The following is a 23,222-nucleotide window of genomic DNA, read 5'->3' on the forward strand; positions in this document are numbered from 1 at the left end:
AATTATTAACGAATCTTCTTCATCTTTTCCATACTTTCTTAAAATTTTTTTTTCTTGTCTTGTTTCAAAATTGATCTAAAGCAACCTACAAGATACAATTAATTCAAAATTATTAAAATATTAATCAGTTGGCATGTGACACCTAAAGAAATAAGATTTGGGGGAAAAAATGTGTCTAGAGCTCTAATACACTTTCCTGTGAGCCATGAGTTACCTCTAGACAGTTGTACTCTGTGGGATATACTAAGTTAGTGATCTGGACTCTGAGTTGTACTGGGACGACATTTTAACATGATAGTCAGACAAAAAAGGGTCTGTTCTCTTAAGCCCCATGGCTATTTTTCTGACGCAAGAACAAAAGTTCCCTCTCTCCCTGAACAGTCCTTTCTAGAGGTGAGGCTCTTTTGGGAGGGAAGAGGGGGCACTGGCTGGCTTGTTGCCACTCTCAACTCAGCAGAATACAGGGCAAGATTCTGAGCACACTGGAAAGAGTCCAGGCTGTCCTGTTGGATATAAAAGCTGTGTGCAGCTACTGCATGAAATTAGAAGACCAGATATTTGATAGTTATAAAGGCTTCAGCATTTAAATTTACTCATTTTAAAAGAGTAATTTGTTATGTATTTTCTAAATAATCAATTTTACTAAAATTAGAAGAGCTGCACTTCGCAGGTGCATAATTACACTTTCCATTAAACACAAACACAGATGCTCGCAACAAAATTAGATGCGATCATTTCATTGAGAAAAGAATGGCACTTGTTTCCCATTTTTCATTTTTGATTCAAAAATATTAAACTAAGCTTTGGTTTTTCTCAAAGACCAAAGGATATGTTGTACCCAGTATTTTAATTTTTTTCCCCACATTTTAGTGGGAATTAATGATCAGGTCATTCTAGAAGTAACAGAAAGAAACTTTATCAGACTGTAGGCTAGGCCTCCTTCACTATAGTCATGATAATCATCACCATGTCATAATCAACTCTACAAGATAGGCATCACAAAAAGCAAATGTGCCTTCAACCAATCTAGAATGGTCCTTGTTATAATTTACTGTAAATTTATAATTTACTGTATAATTTACTGTATCCATGTCTACTGTATCCATGTGGGGAAAAGACATTGCTTATGTGACAGGCAGTGTGGAATAACCTTCATGGATGTCCTTTCATTTCAGCTCCACAAAAATCCCTTGAGAAGCCCTGGGGTGGTGAATTCATTTGCCCTGCTAATAAAGACAGTAAGAAGCAGAGCTAGAATTGAACCACAGAAATTGGAATCTATCCTGGCATTTCATCTCCTCACCAGTCAATAAATCCTCAGAAGATCAAGCCTTCTCTAGCCTTGGTAAGACTGGCCACACCACTGTTATCAAGTCTCAGGATATAGGTCCTGTAGGCAGAGTGAGAGACCCCTCTCTGCACTTGACCTTTTGGAAGACAAAAGAGTCATGGAGATTTACTTTTATTTTCCTGTGATTTTGCTTTTTATCATAGACTGTAAGACCATATTGATGTTTCTAAATTGGGCTTATGAAATTAGAATGAATTTCTCAAACCAACATGACCTTAGGAATGATTAAACTGAATCGCACGTCAGAATTCTCATCTATTCATTTAAGCATCTGTATAAATAGAGCTTTTTATTTTAGACTTCATGCAACTTTAGGGGCAACAGGGAGCAAAGTTGATATAATGTCTAAATCTCAACAAAGCTATGCTGATTAATTTAGCTTTCTTATGCTAGAATCATAATCTCAATTCTCTTCTCCAGCTCTTATTATAGAAACTTTTCAGTTTTAATATTAAATGATGTGGTTTAAAATTTTCTTAGCTGGAGGATTAAGAAATAAATCAGTTACATTTTAAAAAATGATGCTCTCTTAAAATTAGATTAACTTAATTCATAATAAATATTTATTAGTTACAACTAACTCATGCTTATATTCTAGGTCTCAGCTCAAACATCACGTTCACAGAATGTCTTCCCTGATCCGCAGGCCAGATCAAATTTCTATTATATGTTCTAATAGAGTCTTCTATATTCCCAGGATACTCATTTTTCTTTTCTTTCTTGTTTATAGCTCTGTCTTTATGAGCAATAAACTTCATAAGGGCAGGAAACTTGTCTTTCTTCTTCACCTCTGCATCCCCAGAGTTTGGAGCTAGAATTCATTCAGTAAATATCTGCTGAATGAGTGAGTGATACCGAGTACTCTTGCAAAAATGTGCAAATTTTGTTTAAAAATCTTATAGGATAGCATAATAAAAAGTATTGAAATGAGAACCAATAATCACTCTTTGCGTCATTTCCTCCTGAGTAGCCTGAATTGAAGGTTCGGGATAAATAATGATAAACACCCAGGAGACCTCTATCCTGGGAACGGCAACTGGGAACACAACATGTGGCTCCTGGGGTAGGTATGTGTAGAGTCAGTGCAATCAAATCTGTGCTTTTGTGGAGGATCATTCTGGGTTCGGCCTGTATCAGATAGGGTCTTAAGGCACAACTATAGACATGATACTTTTCCTCCCTGTATAGCAGGCAGGTTATCAGTAAGAAAGATAGGCATTTTTATTTCCATTTCTGGGATGATATCCCATCTACTTTAGAAATAAGGAAGCTGGACTTCAGAAGAGGCAGGTCAACTGCCAAGGGGCTACTCTACTTTTTCCTACGTTGTAAGGCTAACCTTTCTGAACACCTCATTTTAAGACATTACTTTGGAGTCATACCTTATTCCCAAGGCCAACAAATCTTAGACAGGTAGGAATTTTAAGGAGACATGCATTCAACATCGATAAGGGGATGATTCTAAAAGCCACTAAAGACTTAAGGGATTACTGTACAATGCGATTGCAAAAGTATAAAATCTTAGTTCTGTGAGAGAACTTATCTCATTTAGAGCTGCTTGAGAGCTAACAGTTTCTTCACTCTTATTAAAGTACATCTTTCCCTTTCTGATGTTTAGTCTCTGCTTGTCAGGAAAAGATCAATGTCTTTCACTGAGAAGGTAAGGAGCTTGGCCAAACTTGTAAGACCTTGCTTTCCCCAGCTCCCCTAGTTGAACCCCATCTCATTCAAAACTAGACCAAGCCTGACTTGAAGTAGGAGGTATTACGCACCTTCTCTCCCTATCTGTCGGGTCACCTCAGGTTTGCAGTGTATCACTGTACAGGTTGTGTCCACACAGGGCATCCAGCTGAGGGGGCTGGGTTCTGCTCACCAAGTGCCTGGTCTCACTGGTCCACTCAGAGGAAGGGGCACTTTCACACAAACATACCTTATGGGCATGCAGTGGCCCGAGCTTACTCTTATTCTAGGGCTGTGATGTTCCCTTGTTTTCCCCCACCAGGCTCCTGTTCTGTCCTCATGTGTCAGCTCCCAGTGTCAGGCCAGCTCTACTGAACTTTGGTATCACTCTTTTTTTTTTTTTTTTTTTTTTGCGGTACGCGGGCCTCTCACTGTTGTGGCCCCTCCCGTTGCGGAGCACAGGCTCCGGACGCGCAGGCTCAGCGGCCATGGCTCACGGGCCCAGCCGCTTCGCGGCATGTGGGATCTTCCCGGACCGGGGCACGAACCCGCGTCCCCTGCATCGGCAGGAGGACTCTCAACCATTGCGCCACCAGGGAAGCCCCCTGGTATCACTCTTGAGACAAGAACTGGTCCTGCTCAGGACACATCTCTCCTACTGAACACTTCTCTCTTATTAACTACAAAACTGCTACAGTGGTGTTCTAGTCATTGTGCCGATTCTTTGCTGGTACCTAGGCTAGTGTGTGTGTGTGTGTGTGTGTGTGTGTGTGTGTAAGTATGTCCCTTGCAATATTTGGGACACCTTTATATTAAACAGTAATTCATTATTTATTCTTAACTAAAAACTAGATTTTTTATTTGGCAACTTTAAATTAAAGAAAGTGCTATATATAGTTTCACTGGTAACTGATTCGTTCTGATTAATAAAATAATAGTAACACATTTTTATAGTAATTTTTAAGCACTTTACTATGTTAATTCATTTTGTCCTTAACACAACCCTATAAGATACTACTGTTACTATTTAGAAAATGAGACTATTGAGACACTAATGTGTAGAATCACTCTTCCATAGTCCCACAACTGGTTAGTGGCAGAGAAAGGGTCTGAACCCAGACAGTTCTGCTATAGAGTTTACCATCTTAACATTACAAAATACCTTTTCTTATCAAATATACCAATTAATTTAAAATTAACTCTATAAACTGCACATACATTGACAAGTTTTGAAAACATTATTTAACAGACTTTCAATAAACACCTACTTTAAACAAGGCCTCTTTATGAGACAGAAACAGTAAACTTAATACTCTATCTTCACTGAACATATTTTACTCTCTTCAAATGTTACTTCAGAAATTGGTAGTATCTCACGGTAATTGTTAGGAGTATCTGTTATTGCACTACACATATCAAAGGACCAATTAACAAAAATCTGTGATAATTCCATAATAACGCCATAATTCCATACACTAGACTTTAATTCTATCTATCTATCTACCTACCTACCTACCCACCCACCCACCCAGCTACTTTTCATAGCCAGAGGATACTAGAGATACGGAAACCAACACAGATCCTCTTTCTCGGATTTTAGATCTGGTTCTATGTGAGTATGCTCAGTACAACCTATTTCCTATAGAATTAGGAGAAACTAAAGATTTGTTGTTGGATTAATTCGTTTAATAAAAGTCAGATCAATATAAGGCTGAAATTTTTGAATTCGGCCTACTGGTACAATGACACTTCCTTAATTTGAAGTATCTGATACTCTTCTCCTAAGGTACAGTTAGATACACACTCAAATAACTTTCAATTCAACATATCTAAGCAAGTCCCATTAAAATGGTAGCCTCTAAATGAATATGTTTATCAGTCAAGCCATAAATTACCAATTCCTTTCTCTCCAATTTCACACAGTGCAAGAATCCCTCAATATATAACCAGAAATGTACATTTCTATGCCCATTCTAGACCTAAAAACATCAGAGTCTTTGGGAATGGCATTTGGGCATCCACATTTTCAGCCAGCTCATGCCAGCTGATTCTGAAGCAGGAGGTCTCTAAACCACACTTTGAGAAAATGACTTTGACACCAACATGCAAAAAGATACAAGCAGCTGGTGGTGTGCTTTTTCCCAGTGAGGGCGTAAAAGCTGCTTTATTTTTAGAATTTCCCCTATTTCCCATTATGGAGCTTTGAGGCGGGTGTAGAGACATACATATATATATACTTAGTGTTACATTCTAAGTACTCTTAGATCCATTACCTTGTATATACAGCTCCTTCCACATCACCAGGCATATACCTAACAGAACAGATGGGTCCTGTGGTACTCATGAAGGACTATCAAACCCTACAGCTTTGGGATTAAAATCCATAGTGCTTCTCATGAAAGAAACAAAAGCTGAGCCTCATATAGTTGGTAGCATGTTGGGAGAAGGGAAAAAGGTGACTCAGAGTTTAACTGGAATGACAGTTATTCAATTACCCTTGCTTTTATTTTATTCATTTACTTTCAGCCCTCTTAACCATATTTGGTTTTGTCAGCTATGTTGCCTATAAAATGGTAATAATAATCATTATACAATGCCACAATGATAATACAATTTTGAATACAATCTACAAAATTTTATTTTAATTTTAAAACTATAGATATCATATAAATAGGTACTAATTAATCATTATTATAGGTAAATATCTCTTGATTTCTCTCATATTGGATAACCTTGGATAAAATGCTTTTTATCTGCTTTTAGCTTTCTCTATCAAAAGCCACTGAGCATGTAGAAGAGAAAATGTATGGGGCAACAGAAATCATATTCAAAGAGACTGCAGTCTCACTTCTTAAGTGAGGAAAACCTGCAAGGAACGTATCTGTAAAATAATGGTGCGTTCATAGTTCTGAGCTTGCTTTGCTCGACAGATGGATGCTACAAAATGCCCATTGCATGTGTTTAGTGTCCTATTTTACTGTAAAACAGCAACTATCCTAATATGAATTCTATGTTAAAGTTTAATGCATGTCAGTTACAAAAGCTTCCATCACTGGAATGAAGAGAGAGACCTTTACACCGTGAATACAGAGAAGGCAAAGCCAAAGGGTATGAACATTTTCAGGAGGGCCAACTTTACAGTTTATTGAAAGATAAGTTCCAATGAAAATCTGTCATTTTAAATGAGAGGGAAACAGTTTTAAAGAAAATTATCAGGTGCACTTTTCAACAAATGGGAGAGAATTTTTTTTACCACTTGAGCTGACAAACATTTGTGTGCTGTTGTGAACTTCTCTAGCTAATAAGCTCATTAGCTTATAGGAACTGTTTCTTAAGAGGCAAAACTGTTCACATGTTACTTTCTGTGCTTAGAGTGGTCAATGTTCAGAGCCCATTTTATTCATGACATGGGTTGACTACGCTTCAGGCACACCTGGGCTAACTTTAGCTTATGTGCAACATTCTTTCTGAAGAGGAAATGAAAATAATGCTTTGAAAGCGCTTAGGCAATTTTAAATGCTTGGTTTGTACATATATGGACATAGAATTGATGAAGTTGTGATATTGAGTAGGTCTATCACAAAAATAGAAGAATGAAGTGAATTGGAAAACCATATTTCCAAATACACATATTTTGCATATAGTTTGCTGTACTGAAAAAAAAAACATGAAAATCACGAACAAAATTCACACACAAAAAAGGCTACTAAGGTTAGACTTCTTCGTACATGATGTCAGATGCAAACAGCCATGAAAAATGGCACTCAAAGGAAAAGAGAGAAACCGGAATTTTGAGTCAAGTTCTGATACTTACAGGATTAAGTCATATAACCTCTATAAATTTTTTTTTCCTATTTTGGGACAGAACACTTTACATAAGTAATTATATGTCTCCAGATTATTATAAAGATACAGATTATTAGAAAAGCCTTTTGAAAACAACGACGTGCTACAGAAATGCAAATTAATTAATACAGAATATTCTAAAGTGCTTTCTGGAGATGTTAAGGTAGTTATTTTTAATTAATTAATTAATTTAAATATATAGTTTATTTTTTTTAAGATTTTTTGATGTGGACCATTTTTAAAGTCTTTATTGAATTTGTTACAATATTGCTTCTGTTTTATGTTTTGGTTTTTTGGCTGTGAGGCATGTGGGACCTTAGCTCCCCAACCAGGGATCTAAGCTGCACCCCCAGCACTGGAAGGTGAAGTCTTTACCACTGGACCGCCAGGCAAGTCCCTTGGTAGTTATTTTTAAAAAGCACTCTGTGACCAAATAAGTTTGAAAATCACCAAATAAAACAAATCTCTTTCCTATAGGATTCTTAAGCATCCTATGTTAATATTCATCTGAATCAGTAAGAACAGAGAAGAGGATATAGACTTTACTAAATATATTTCAGCATAGAATCTTTTTTTTTTTTTTTTTGTGGAGAACCTTATAGAAACTGTTTTTCAGGGTACATTTTGAAAAATGCTGATAAAAATGACCATTGGGGGAGAAAGGGAATCTAATTCGTTTTAAAGAACACACATCTTCAGGATGGAAGAGTGATACACATTATCCTAATTTCATCAGTTCATAATCAGACTGAGAAAGAAAGGAACTTTTAGAAACTCTGGGTCTGTAGTCAGGGGGACTGGATTCTGCTGGTAGAACTACGTGAAGAAAAGATGCATCTGGAAAAATAAAAATTTTGAATGCCAGGACCAGGAGCTAAGAGAGCTAAGACTGAGGTCAGCTATGGCCCTGTGAGAGCCAGGGCAGGGCTGAAACTCCACAAAGACGAAAATGAGCCGATGATAAATAGGCAATGAGCCTTCAGAGGGTAGGCTGGAGCCCTGATGCAAGACCAAAGAGGAGATAAACCAAAGAACAAGGACCCAGGAAAGCTCAGATGAGAAGAGGGCACAAGGAGAGGGCAGTCAGATGTGCACCAGGTTTCGCAGGGAGTAGCGGGCAGGCCAAATGGAGGGAGCAGCATTGGATATCTAGACAGACCTGGGCAAGGAGCTTAAGTCATGAGTTAAGAAGTCAAAACTCTGGTTGGCCTTGATATTGAACCCACAATCTGTCCTGGCCAAGGAAATTGATATCTATTTTCCTCTGAAATATATACTAATTCCAGAAAGTGATTAAAATATATACTAATTCCAGAAAATGATTAATTGGTAGGCAGCTATGTCCTTAGGCACATCATAAAGGATATGAGAGAATATTCTAACCAAAGGCTAATACGGAAATGGGCAAGGGTAGATGGACCTACAATTTCCAGTAGACATACTATGCCAAAGAAATACAATAGCAGCATAAAACGGAGACACAAGAAACTTAAAAGTCATTTCACTGAGCCATGTTTTCCTCACAGAAATGCTAATTTAATAGTGAAAGAGAAAATGAATGTAATATTTGCTATAAATAAATTTATTTTATGTCAACATTAGCTGGCAAATAAATACTTCACAAATGAAAGACACCTTACTCATAAATGTAAATGAAAACTGAATGACCTATTCATCATAGCACCACTGGCTTCGAAGAAAAAGTACAAAGATCTCTAGTATAAACCAAAGTAACCAGGCCAGGTGAGCTTAACTACAACCAAGAGTGTTGGGCAAAGAAGCGCTGTCTAAAATGTGGTGTGTGCACAAAGGACACACCATCAAGTTGTAGGAAGAAAGCTAGAATTTTCATCATATTTCCTATTTGTTTTATCTTAAACCAAAAAAATAGATATTCTATTTTCTAAATATTTAACTTGTGTGTGTTCAATGTTTAACACCGTAAGGGGTATACAATTTTTACAGTGCAGAAGCACAGATTTAGAGGGCAAGCTGGATCCAAAGAGGTACCAGAAGCTCTCCTTCAAGAAAGGTATGGCCAGAGATATGCTATGCACTGGACCCTGGAAGAGCTTCCTAATCCAACAAACATTCCCTGAAAAAAGGAATCCCCTCACTCACTAAATGGTTTACAAAATACTGTGGTAAAAATCATTGCGTGAGTTTCCTGGTGTATTGAGCTCCCCTTGTACTGCTGACTGGCTGTGCAATCTTTAGCAAATCTCTCAGACGCTCTGTAGCCTCCTAAAACAGAAATAACAGTCACTGAGAGGGCTGCTTTAAAGACAAAATGAGATCACTGATTAAAGTTGATTCCCATTTTATTTAAAAGCCTTCACAAATGCTCATCTTACTTGAAACAGTATTCCCAAGCTCTAAATTTTACTCATTGGCATATTTTCAGTTCATATTTTTAGAGGGAAATGATTACTATTCTTATAACTATATTTTGTTACTATAAAGATAGATAATATGCCACAAATTAAAATTTATTTGCATACAAAGGAATCAGAAGTCATTCAGTTTTCATTATCATAAAAACACGAACGGGCCTGCCGTGCACATACAATTCTCTTAAATCCTGCTGTTCAGTTTTTCAGTGGTTTCAAATATGGCTTCTAAGTAGAAGCATTCAGCTTCCCACATTCCTGTTTATTGCTTTTGGAATGTTGAATCCATAACAATTAGGGCATCAGTAATCACACCTGCAGGTGGACACGATGCCGAATCTATTTTTCAATTCCTTGCACGTGGTATTGTATTTTGTTATAAGAGGGGTTGCAAAAATATTTATTTGAATTAAAAAATTATGAAGCCATTTAAAATAACCTCCGAACCACAAAGCTTCCATCCAATTTCCATGTACCATCGGGGCTTGCCTTCCACAACTGCACCCCCCACTCAATCTGATCTACTCCTTCCTCTGCCACCAGAACTATTGCTTTGTGTATTTTTCATGATGTGCTATATGTAAATGCTAATGTATTAGTACTTCCTAATGGCTTGATAGGTCTCATTGCCTCCTCTTAGGGAATTCTTTTCTTTCAAGCTGTTTAAAGAGAGATATAAAACAAAGAAATGACTCAAAATGAGAATGGGTGGAAAGGTAGGGGAAAATTTGGGGGTATTGAGTAGATATAATATGCAGAATATAAAAGTTAACTTTTTTAAAGGTTAATTTTAAGATTATACGGCTATACCATAACACTAATGAAATTATACGATGTTGTTAACTTCACCAGAAATTATCTGGTAGGTTTGGTAATTTTCTGACTACTTTGGATTTGGCCAATCATCCTTTAGATACTAGAATCTTAGTGGTGTGAGAGTTTTTTTAAAAGGGAAGGTTGCCTGAGAGGTTATCTTTTTTTGTAATAGCTACATTTTAGAAAAAGAGCAAAAACTGATCCCAGAGTATTGCCTTCAAAACCAGATTTTCGGAGTTCGAATTATGCCCTCAGTACAGCTACACTGATGTTTATGGCACTTTTCTTTGCTCTCTAAGTATTTTCTGTATAAGTATCCTACTCAATTGTGTTTTGCTCATTAAAAGTTTTTTTCCTAATGGATCATGGAGATTTCCTTTGATATTATAAAATTATAAAAAAAATTAAAGATGAATTCATAATCCAAGCAAAGTATAGACCTCCTTTGATTCATTTCATACACTCCAAAATATATTACTACTTATGAAAGATCGAAGATGTTTTACAATCCTGCATAAATTGTTTCATTATTTGATCTCTTGTAGATCTGCTTTATAACTGAAACCTTTGTGCAGGCTTACTGTTTACTAGATATGAAAGACTGAAATAGTGAATTGGAAATCAGAATATTCCTTCATATTGCCAAATGTTTCCCAGTGGCTTAGAGGTCCCTTGATCCTCAAAAACCTTTCCTTTAACTCTTCTGTAAATAAATTGTCCAGAGAGCAAGGGAAGTTAATGGCTTTAATGAAGTTATAAAATTTATGGCTAGAATACTCCCTTTTAAAAATCTGAAATGGACTAAATTAAACAAGGCTTATTTAATTTGAAAACCTAAATTCAATTGCCTCCTTACACATTTCCACAAAATTAGTACTGAAATGAAGCTGTGTAGGGTTAGCTGCAATTTTGACAAAGGTCAGCATTAAAATGTGCAGTCTAACAACTCTATTAATTCTACTAATTTGGTTGAAATACTATGCAGTCTACCTTAAATTAGCAAATGTCCCATGAAATAGACCAAAAGGTCATTTCCTAAGTAACACTCTGACATTTTTCATCCTATTAGTCATTTATATTATGCTACCCTTTATGAAATCTGAAAAAAATTTTCATAGATTCAATTCTGGATGATGAATTATCCATTTTATATAGTCACCACCAATAAACAGGGCAATAAGTATATACACAGTGTATTCACTATAAGAGAATTTATGATGTCTTATTTAAAACAAGTTTTTAATCAATCCAAGTTAATTCGTAGAGTGTTCTTTGTTTAGATGCATCTACTGTAGCACAATATTTCTTCACAATTTAGAAGATTATCATCAGTAATGTCCCTACTCCTGATAGAATGTCACTAAACATCTCAACCTCATGCTGAATTTTAATCAGTTTGTATAATCTGAGCATAAATAAAAAGGAATTTACTCAATCTGTTGAAAAGGCCCTGAAAATGAACATTAAAAGCACATAGACATTCTAAGAAGAACATGATTTCATGATTGCCAAATGACATAATGTTCATTTTAAATTATTAATAATATTATTATTACTCTCAGGTAAAGAATCTGAAAAACAACTGATGCTGCCTAGGTAAAAATATTTAAAATTTTTGTTTGCCAATGCAAATTTATGTAATCTATCAACATTGCTCACAGTATGCAACTGATCTAATGATATATTACTTTATATTTCATAGTTTTATTGGTAATTTCCTTTTGGAAGAAGCAAAAATATGTATGCATATCTTCATCCTTGGTCATCATTGGTGGTGTCAGATGATGCTCTCCTGAGTTTTCAGAAGCCACCAGAAACAGAAAGAAGGGAACTACTTGTTGCTGGGTACCCACTATGTGCTTCCTCGGTTCTGTAATTTGTTTTATTTAATCCACCTTGAAACCCAACAAAATTTCTGGGTTTTTGTTTAGAAACTAACCACAGGAGATAATAATAGTTTGCTTCTAAAAGATCTCTGTAAATTAAATGTCACTAATTTTATAACAGGGTTTAAAATCTAGTCCAACCATGTGTTAGGAATGTGCAACTCTGAGTTAGGAATGACTGCCTTATTACGTTTCAACTTAGGTGTAGGTAAGACTTTTTGAAAGGCAGGAACTACAATTTAACCTTTGTAGGCTTTTGGAAAACACATTGATAGAACTTCTTGCTCAAAGTTTAAGAGACCATCAAACATATCAAGTGATGGAACAACAGTTTTTCAGAAGTCTGAGAAATGCCTCTCGCTTAGGAATGCCTGTGGACTTAACACATTTTGCCATCTTCATATAGGAATAGCATAACGATTCCATGATTAACAGTAGCTCAAGGAAACTAATCAGTTAGGTAAGATCACTCCTAAAAAAACTCACAAGAACATTTTCTTAAGAAATTTCTGAGATTTTGACCTTAGAGAAGAGACTGGAAGAAGCATTAGAGGAAAAAGAATGCATAAAGATTCCTTAAAATATATCACAATTGGGTAAAGAATTTTTTTTTTTTTTTTGGTTTCATTTGCAACAATTGTATTTCCAGATACTATATGATCGGGTTTTGGAAAAAACTATCAAACTGAAATAAAATTCTCATTATTAAAGAGTTACGTGTATAGTTGGCATATAAAAGAAATTTCTTAAAAAATAATTAGTAGGAGACCGATAAGGAAGAAAGAGGATTTAAATGGCAGCCATGCTATTTCTCAGAACTGATGCATTTTAGTTAAGATCACAGCCAAAATTTATAAGTTCAGAAGGCTTAAATAAGGATAAAAATTGATTCTATACCAAAAATTAAAAAGAAATCACCCTATACATTATCTATGAAAATATTAATCTTATTTTCAACAAAGATACTAACAAGTGTAACAATGTACAGTTGAACAGATTCTACTCTCTTGAGGAGAAAACACTAAAAACTGTCAATTCTGGAGCATTTTCTTGCATGATGTCAAAAACAAAAAAATGAAAATAAATAAAGATGTCAATCCACCTTGCCTTGGAGATTCTGAATATGTTTTGACACAACAAAAAATAGACATATACTACGAACAACTGGTCCTTGCATTGACAGAAAATCTGTCACCAACAGAATGAATCAATTTCAGCATGCAAGTGACTTTAAGAAGACAGATGAAAAGTCATCTTAAAAAAAGTGATGGGGGGGCTTCCCTGGTGGCGCAGTGGTTGAGAGTCCACCTGCCAATGCAGGGAACACAGGTTCGTGCCCCGGTCCAGGAGGATCCCACATGCCACGGAGCGGCTGGGCCCGTGAGCCATGGCCAGTTAGCCTGCGCATCCGGAGCCTGTGCTCCGCAACGGGAGAGGCCACAACAGTGAGAGGCCCGTGTACCGCAAAAAGAAAAAAAAAAAAAGAAAGTGATGGAGCCTTCCCTGGTGGCACAGTGGTTGAGAGTCCACCTGCCGATGCAGGGGACACGGGTTCGAGCCCTGGTCTGGGAGGATACCACATGCCGCAGAGCAACTAGGCCCGTGAGCCACAACTACTGAGCCTGCGCGTCTGGAGCCTGTGCTCCGCAACAAGAGAGGCCGTGATAGTGAGCGGCCCGTGCACTGCCATGAAGAGTGGCCCCCGCTCGCCACAACTAGAGAAAGCCCTCGCACAGAAATGAAGGCCCAACACAGCCAAAAAAAAAAAAAAAAAAAAAGTGATGGATGAACATTACATTGAACATTACACCCTGATTCATGTAAAAATACTTGTTTTATTTTGATCTTTCTAAAGAAATTTGCCATTGGCAATACCGTTATGTGGGTATTTCTAGAGTCTACCAGCCTGTCTGAGTTACTTATGGGGTGTAAAATATTTTGTCTTATTCCACATGGCATTATGATTCACAAATAATGTTAGCCACACCCAGCTAATCTGAGATATGACTGAAATGTTTTCAATTTGAAAAATACTATACAGCAACAAAGAACAAGTTTAACTTCACCATTCAAGTCTAACAAACGGAAAGGATATTTTCCCTGGTTTCTTCTAATTAAGAACTTGAAAAGTTCATAAAGCCTATCGATTATGAAAATTTAGTTCCTTTATTAAAAAGGCCAGACCTTTAATATGAAATTTTAGATTTCTTTTTCAAATATTACTTAAAAATTTGAGGATACTAGCAGTTGATCTCTTAAATTGGGGAGGAAATTATATGCATTTTAGGCCCAAATCACTAAATTGAATAGTACTTTGATCGATTCACTCATTCTTTCATTCAACGGTACTTATTGTGGGAATGTAAATTGGTACAGCCACTATGGAAAACAGTATGGAGGTACCATAAAAAAACTAAACTTACAGTTACCATATGATCCTGCAATCCTACTCCTGGGCATATATCTGGAGAAAACTATAATTCGAAAAGATACATGCACCACAATGTTCACTGCAGCACTATTTACAATAGCCAAGATATGGGAACAACCTAAATGTCTATCGTCAGATGAATGGATAAACAAGATGTGGTACATACATACAATGGAAAATAGCCATAAAGCATGAAGTAATGCTATTTGCAGCAACATGTATGGACATAGAGGTTATCATATTAAGTGAAGTAAGCCAGACACAGAAAGACAAATATCATATGATGTCGTTTACATATGGAATCTAGAACAAAGACAAAGATACAAATGAACTTATTTACAAAACAGAAACAGACCCACAGACATAGAAAACAAACCTGTGGTTACCAAAGAGGAAAGGGATGGGGGAGGGATAAATTAGGAGGTTGGAATTAATATATACACGCTACTATATATAAAATAGATAACCAACAAGGACCTACTATATAGCACAGGGAACTATACTCATTACTTTATAATAACCTATAAGGGAAAATAATCTGAAAAAGAATATATATATATATGTTCACTGTGCTGTAAACATGAACCTAGCACAATATTGTAAATCAACTATACTTCAGTAAAACAAAAACAGTACTTATTGAATGCCTACCACATGTCAGGTATTGTGACAGGTATTTAGTTAGGTACTGGACAACAGACTGAGAACGCAGAAAAAGGCAAATGTGGTTCCATCTCTCCTGGAGCAAATAATGTAGCATGAAGACACAACTTCCAATAGAGTGTGATAATGTGACAGTGAGAGAATTACAGGGGACACAGTAGTATCCAGAAGAGAACTTAAGCCAGATTTGGTGTGGGATGGAGCTGGCAGCAAAGCCTTCCCAGAGGAAAGTGCATCTAAACTATAGTTGAAGGATTTAACCAACAGAAGGTTGGGGATGCTCTGGGCAGAGGTGCTCTCTCCATTCTTTTCCTCTAGGAAGAGCACATTTATAACGGAAGGGGAAGAGAGAGGTAGTGTATGGTTTGAGAAACTGAAGCAAATTTAGAAGTGTGGTAAGAGGTGAATTGAGGCCAAATCATGCCAAGATTTTGAGGCTATCTTAAGGAAGCTGCACTTGATTCTGAGGCTGATGGGGAACAACTGAAGGGTTTAAATAAAGGAGTAAAAGAATCACATCTACATTTTAGGGGAAAAAAAAAAAATCACACAGGTTACAATTTGGGAAACAGGTTTTTAGAGAGTCAGACCAGAAACCAGAAGGCTGGTTAGGAGGCTTCTGCAAAAACCAAGGTGAAAGAGGGTGGCAGACCAGATGCTGGAAGTGGCAGTGGGGATGGTGAGAAGAGAAAGAATTTTAGAGAAGTTGAATCCTTTTTTCAGTAGTTGAAATAAACAGTACTCACTAAATTGGCTAATGTGAGTGTGTGGACTTGGTGAAAATGAGGTTGTCAGGAAGATAACAGGCAGAGGAAGGGTGGCCTGGGGGACAGTGGGCAGCAGCGGCTAGAAGGATGAAGAAAAACAAAGTGTGGTGTCCTGCAAACCAAATAAAAGGAATGGTTTATGAAACAGGTAATGTCTTAGGAGCAAGAATAGTGTGTTGCTCACTCATGTGCCATCGCTATTTATCATGGTATGTGACGCTTCAGGGGTACATCACAAACATTTGTCAAATGAATGATTTAATTTAGTAGTACTGCTACATATAGGCAAGGACATGAGGCTGGGTTCTGGGATGAGAAATGTATCCTGTATTACATATATATATATATATATATATATAAAGCCTACCTTCAAAAAGTTCACAGAACAGTAAAAGGAGAAAGACATAATTAACCGTTATGTATGGTAATGAAAGAACTAAATAAAGCTTCAGATCAATAAAGATCCAGGTAGAATGTTAGGGGACAGTAAAGAAAAAAAGTGAATATTTCTGTAAGAATAGGGGAAACTAGGGTCAAGAAAGAAGAGACTATTGGAAATTTCAGGTGATTCGGTAAGAACAGTTTCATATGTGGCAAATCTGGTTTGATGAGGGGTAACATTTGCTATTGTAATTGTTTTCATGATTTCCAGAAATACAATGAATTACCACAGTTTTGAAACCTCATACATGCAGCATAAAAATCAATAAGAGGAGAACACATATCTTTCAAATAAAATGACCTCACTATAGAATTAAGTTGTCTTACTTTTCTTTGCTACAGAAGACATTAACAAATTTGTGTATGCTTAAAAGTCATACTTAAAAGTACTCCACAAATAAGTGCGCTTCAGGAAAGTTGTTTTAAGAAGCACTGACTATAATCTTACCTCATTTGCAAATGATAAACAGACCGCAATGTCTATGCTTTCCTTCTACAAGCAAGCTTTCTTATGAGAATGTAATCAAATTGCTCCATTGCTTAGCAACCACAGATAAAGAGCTAATAAGTCATGAGTCATGATTCTATGGGAACAATCTGCTGGTCAGTGGCATGATTTCAAGGCGGTTTGGATTCCTGCTGTGATGCTTTCAAACCAATATTGACACAAAGCATTAGAATAGAGGAGAGTTAAAATGCAAATCCTCTCATAATCAATCAAATTGACCTATATATAGTGTGATTTGGTCCACCCTGCTGCATCAGTCTGACAGTAGCATCTATAAATCAACATCAGAGTAAAAATAGAACACGAAAACGGATTCATAAGGAATTTTTGTTTTACCCATTTAGTTAAGCCACAGAGGAAGGCGCATTTAAACTAGTATGAAGATCATGACTCTGATATTTATCTAACCAACAGGAAATCTTCTAAGGAAGAGGAAAAGTGGGTAGTGAGACATTTTTAGAAAATATTACCTGTAACCATTGTGACTGGTCATTGTGGCCGGAGGTCCAGGCATTCACTTTGCCCTGCTTGTCCAGCCGAGCTTTCCTTGGTTCCCAAGTGAACATGTCCATATTGAGAGTTCTGAAGATGCTGGAAGCAGTGATCTGATAGTCCTGTATGTGTCCTGATTTCATCCCCAGAGGCTCAGAACAGCCTGGAAGAAAATGAGAAGGGCTCTATGAGAAAAATAATTTATCATGCTGGGAAGTTTTCTGCATTCATTTTGGATAGGCAAGAGAAGATTAAGCATAATGCTATTCATTCCCCCAAAGAGAGAGCATCTAAATTCAAAAAAAGGCTATAATCAGAAATAAATCGGGAACAAAATCGAAAAACAAGATAACCAATTCAAGCTATTTTGTCTGAATATATTTTGGAAAAATTGAAAACAAGACAGATAATTCAAACTAGTTTTCTGTGACAGATGATTTTGCAAAATGAAAGCAATGCTGGAATGCTCTCTCCTGTCTTATTACTGATAACCTCATGACGGTTTCCCGGTTTTCAACAGTTTCATTTTGTCTTTAAAAATGGAACATTTTCTCAGAAAGGATATTTGGTTTTCTTTTATTTGTTTTCATAATACTGAAAATGAAAATTCCCTCAGTACAAAGTCATTTTCACAAACTGCTCCAATGGTATATCCTAAACTGGACAGCATTTGTTTTCCAAGAAACCTGTTAATCATTATCACTGATTCTTATAATACCAACATGGCTTCTTCTGGAAGATAGGAAACTAATATTTATTCAGCATATACCATATACCTCATATTGTGCTAGTGCAGAATTTAAACTAACAGATAACAGAAAAAAAATAAGCTAATTCTAGCAAAACCATTACTGGACAAGACTTTTCATACATTTTTATGTTTTAATCATATTCCATAACCTCTAGTATTGGATATTTTTTGAAGATTTTCAAATCTGCCACATATATTTTCAGGTTTGACATGATACAAAATTTGGGTTTGTCTGTCCTTGAAAAATCTTGTATGTATGTATGTACCTATATACAGTATTTCCCAATGTTGAATTGCAATTGTGACAAAATTACATTCACAAAGCTTGTAATGGAAAGTATGATTCTATTATCATATTAGCCAGAGGCTGAGTCTTCCATATGTAAAATTTTACCTTTTGGCCAAGGAACACACAGGTAAGTTTGATCATCAAGAAAGCCAAGATAAAATAGGAGACTTCTCTGATTAATGTCATCTCCTCATACTCTGCTAATGCCCTACATACTAGCTTGTACTCGTGGCCTTGTACTCGTTATTTAACCGCTTTGTGCCTCAGTCTTCTCATCTATAAAATGGTGATAATAATCAAAATTATATTTAAAAAGTCTTCTAAGAAATTAGTTGATAAAGTATTTAGAAAGTGTTGGCATATAGCTAGCATTCAGTAAACGTTAGCTATTTTTATTATCTCCATAAATCTTATTCCAACAGATGACAGTATTAAGTCCCCAAATCAGCATACCAGTGAGTATTAAAGAATATCCTATGATTGGCTGCAATTCTGAAACTAGACCATTTTCAGTCCAGGCTCTAAGAGAGGTGGTTTAGAACTTTTCACTGATAAATATAATTCTTAATTACAATTCCTTGCTTTCTGTCCTAGTCGATTTAGATCAAGTCTTCCTTCTTGAGGCTCCTCCATATTTGCCTTCACCTCCACCTTCTAGGAAATTCCTATCCTATGCAAACATGACAGAGACTGACATAGAAGGTTAGCCAATTGGATGTCTTAGCTCAAGTTTTGTTGAGCTGCAGGCATAGGAGACCTATACCCCAAGTTCCATGATATAAGTAGTTCTAAATCCTCAATACAAATTCTGAAAAAGAAAAATTTCATGACAAAAATCTCCAAGATTTTAGAAAGTTCTAAAGTCTTAATAGCATGCTCTTTATCTTCAAGCAGTTCTAAGGTAATGTGCATTGTCTGTATTATGGATTTCTGAGTTTTTCTTCTGTTATCACCACCAGTCCCCCACCTTGCCACTGGAATCTTCATACAATTGCTTCGCTTGCAGAAGAGACACAAAGGAAAGAGACACAAAGTTGCTTTTCTCCTTTTTGAGATGTAACATAGTTTTTGAAGTATTGGATAGAAAAGGCATACCTTTACTTTGACCATTTCTGCTTAGTTATAGAATTCATTTCATTACCCACTCTACTGTCTAGTACTCAGCCCAGGGAAGTGCTGAATAATTTGTTCAAAGAATGAATGAATGACTATTCTTCTACTAATTACGGTCATGATCCATTTCATTCTAAACATCTTAAATCATATTTCTTTTGAGAATTTAGGGGAATTTTCTTTGTAAGTATCTGGAAGAAGATTAACTGCTATCTTCTAGGCAGGCTGAGAGCTCTTATAACAGTTTATTGAATACAATAAGGCAGCCTTGGGCTTTACAGTGTTGCACTGGATTGTGGGAAATAGTTTGGTACATTCTACTAATGTTTATTTCCAAGTGTTATAGCTAACCTCTCTGTCAATTTGCCTCACACCACCAATTTCCCTTCTCATCCATATGATTTTATATGTATAAATTAACTCTTTTACCAACATGGAGAGCACCTGAACAAAATGAGGTATTAACAACAAAATTGATTATTTCTAAAGTGAGGTGGTGCCCTAGCTTTAAATTTTTATTAATTTTTTTGGCCACACCACAGGGCATGTGGGATCTTAGTTCCCCGACCAGGGATCAAACCCGTGCCCCCTGCATTGGGAGCGCAGAGTCTTAACCACTGGACCGCCAGGGAAGTCCCACTGTTTTTTAAATTTTTATTTATTTTTTTTTTCATAAGCATTCATTAAGAGATTTTATTCTCTGCATATACTTTCAAAATCATTTTGTGGGGTTGGGAGATGAGGTGCGGCTTCTTTTTGAAAACATAAAAATCCGTAAAGGGTCAGGTGTAACCTCTTGTCAAACTTGAAAGTAAAATATATTCACATCTTAGGGGTGTAACTGTGCCATGTCTGAGAGACTGGCCCTCATGAATCAAAGGACTGAAAAATTGGGGAAGGCGATGTTGTAGCAACTAAAAAGCATGGGACTTAACAGCAAACTTCATCATGCTGTGGCTTCCCTTGATTGCTTTATGATGAATGACTTACGGATGACACTGGCCTGTGGTGATATAGTGACATGCAATATAAACACCGTGCAGCAGTAATTCTGCTGAGATTTACTGGTAGTCAATAAGCCAGTTCAAATTACCAAAATAAGGAAAACATCCCCATTACAATAATTAATGGTACTAAAACTGTATGTTGATTGCTTCATAAAAGACACCCATATATAATATGAAAATATGATTCTTAAAATATCAATAGATTCACTCATCTGCCCAAATGTCTCTAACCCCTTTGAATGTAATGGGTTCATTTAAAGTCTGGTTGTTTTTTAATAGTAACTTCTGTTTCCCTGAAAATCATTCCCTTTCTTAACATCACAAACCCAAGAAGGGAAATAGATAAAGTGTGTGTTTTAACCTATATGCAACATTTTGAAATGAATAAAAAGCTCTCAGTTGTCTCTTTTCAGAGATGTGTCCTATTTTTAACTAAACGGCACTTCTGTAAGTATGACAAAAGTCTCTCGTACTTGGTGGCTACACTAAAAAGTGGGGCACACATGAATTTTTAGTTTTCTTAAAAACACAGTGGTTTGAACAAAATCTCAGGCCAAAGTGGCAAAGATAGTTTTTAAATGTTGATGATAGAAATATAAGAACCACCACCAAAAATATAGCACAGTGAAATGCCTAGACAGATTTTCTGTTTAGTTCAGAATCTGGCTAGATTGAAAGTGAATGACTGTGAGATCCACTCATAAAGTCTTCATCTTTGTATCTAGTCCTGATGCTCCTGGAAGACAAGGATTATTTAAATCTGAGTCCCTTGATAGATTATCTTTGTGTTTGAAAACCACTGTTGGTACAATAAGCGGGTTGTTAGATAAGAATGATCTAAGAATGAATTTATAGTAGCAATCTTGGTTGTAAAGTATTGTCTCTTGGAAGCAATGATAAATTTACATGTTTCATAAAACCTAAAAAAAAGACAAAACTAAATTCTTATGGTAGATGTACAAAGATAAAGCTTACTTTTCTATGCCATATAGCCTAAATGTAACTGCAATTTATGAAGTCAGGCAGATACCAGTTTTTACTGAAATTTTGTCATAAAACATAAATCATAGTTACTATTAAAATCAGGAAGGCACATTTATATTTGACAAAAGTTTCCAATGAAAATTTGTTGTACTTTCTTTGACCACTCAAAGAAATACATTGCCCCTTCTACATTAATTCTATTCTGTAGCGTGTTTTAGAACTTGTTTATCCTCCTCTCTCTCTCTTTCTCATTGAACCAAGCCCTAGACATTTTGTAGCAGAAATGAACATCTACGAGTGTTGAAAAATTGCAAGTTCGTAACACACTACATACAAATATACTTTTTTTTCCTTTAAAGAGAGTACAGAAATACATAATAAGAGACTCACCTGACAGTTCACATCCAAGAAGCTCCATTCTCAAAGTGCAGTGTCTTCGACAAACTTGGGGATAGAGTCTCACATACTGAGCTTTTATGGGGGGCGTGAAAGAGTTAGCATAGGGTGTGTTGTTATCAACATTTCCACGGAACACCTATGAAAAGAGATAACATAGAGTTTAAAATTATTAATTGCAACAGCTTTTTTTAAAAAACTATTTTCATATATTGACCCTATATCCTACATACACAACGTAATCTCTCAAAGATTGGATTAAATAATCTAGGGGTCTGGAGCATTTAGAAAGCACCTTGCCAAGAGAAGTGAATATAAATATAATTTTCTGTAAATTCAATATTTAATACCTTTCTACTACCTTAGTATTTTATTTTTCTTCTATTGATATAAATAAAATATAATGCTTTTTTCCCTAAAAAAAGACAACAGACCTATAGACAGAATCCTCATTAAAGCTGTAAACCACTGTGACCTATGGCTTAATCTATACCCTACTATGATGGTCGTTTCAATTTAAGGCCAGTCCTTCAGACTACCTTAATCTTTCAACTTATTCTGGGACAGGGGTCTGTCTGCTCATTTTGCTACTTAGTAATTATAGTCTTTTTGTTTCATTTTGTTTTTAGGAACCAGTCTTCACTATTGCTTCCTGATCACTCAGTTTCTCTAATACTGTGATCAGGTTTATGACATTTTAGGGTCTGATTCCTCAAGATTACTTCCTTATCAGTCTGTCCCAGATAAGAGACTCCTAATTCTTCATATATATCTCCAGTGAAAAGCTAATTTCTCTCTAAAAATTAAGTGATAAAATGTGTTATTTTTAATTCCTTTAAATCTCACTCTCATTTTACCCTGCACATAACCTGGTAATCAGAAAACCTATTTAAATTCATTTAAGAAGGTAACTTAAAAAATCGTTCATAAAATATATGAGAGTCTAGTCTAATGACTCAGTTTTAAATGGAATGAGCCGCAGTGCTGATTTTTTTAAATTAAAAATTGGGAGTAAAACTAATTAAAAAATTAGAAATATCATATGAAAAGGCAAAGGAGACATAGAATATTATATCCATTTCTTCTAAAATATTTTATTCTGCTAAATAACAAAATTTTCTTCCAATATGAAGTATATAAAGATATTTATGTTTTCTATAACTTGGTGTTTTTCTTTAAAAATTATATTTTTTCTTTAAAAATAATAGTTTTGATCTGTATTTATTTGATTAAGGAGAGTGCTAATCTGTCAAAACAATAAAATGAAATATTGAAAGCTGACTGTTGTTAAAATAAAACTTAATTTCGTACACAGGACTATGCTAACCTTGTGATAAAGTGTTTATAGGACCACCAGTTAAAATCTGAGAAAGATTTAAAAGGTAGCTACTGTACATTGATAATTTGGGAT

The 23,222-nt window shown here is 35.8% G+C and overlaps 1 protein-coding gene across 2 annotated transcripts in view; it reads right to left on the bottom strand.

Annotated features, from left to right (window-relative positions):
• Positions 1-23,222, bottom strand: part of EDIL3 (EGF like repeats and discoidin domains 3) — a 423,483-nt gene that overhangs the window by 101,820 nt on the left and 298,441 nt on the right. For both annotated transcript variants that reach the window (XM_079918353.1, XM_079918354.1), the window contains 2 exons: positions 21,806-21,950; positions 17,250-17,434 (listed from right to left, as the gene is read on the bottom strand). In XM_079918353.1, the coding sequence (XP_079774479.1) occupies positions 17,250-17,434; positions 21,806-21,950 (330 nt within the window). The remainder of the gene's footprint in view (positions 1-17,249; positions 17,435-21,805; positions 21,951-23,222) is intronic.

This window comes from Stenella coeruleoalba (assembly GCF_951394435.1).
Source record: "Stenella coeruleoalba genome assembly, chromosome: 3".
In the NCBI taxonomy this organism is placed as follows: domain Eukaryota; kingdom Metazoa; phylum Chordata; class Mammalia; order Artiodactyla; family Delphinidae; genus Stenella; species Stenella coeruleoalba.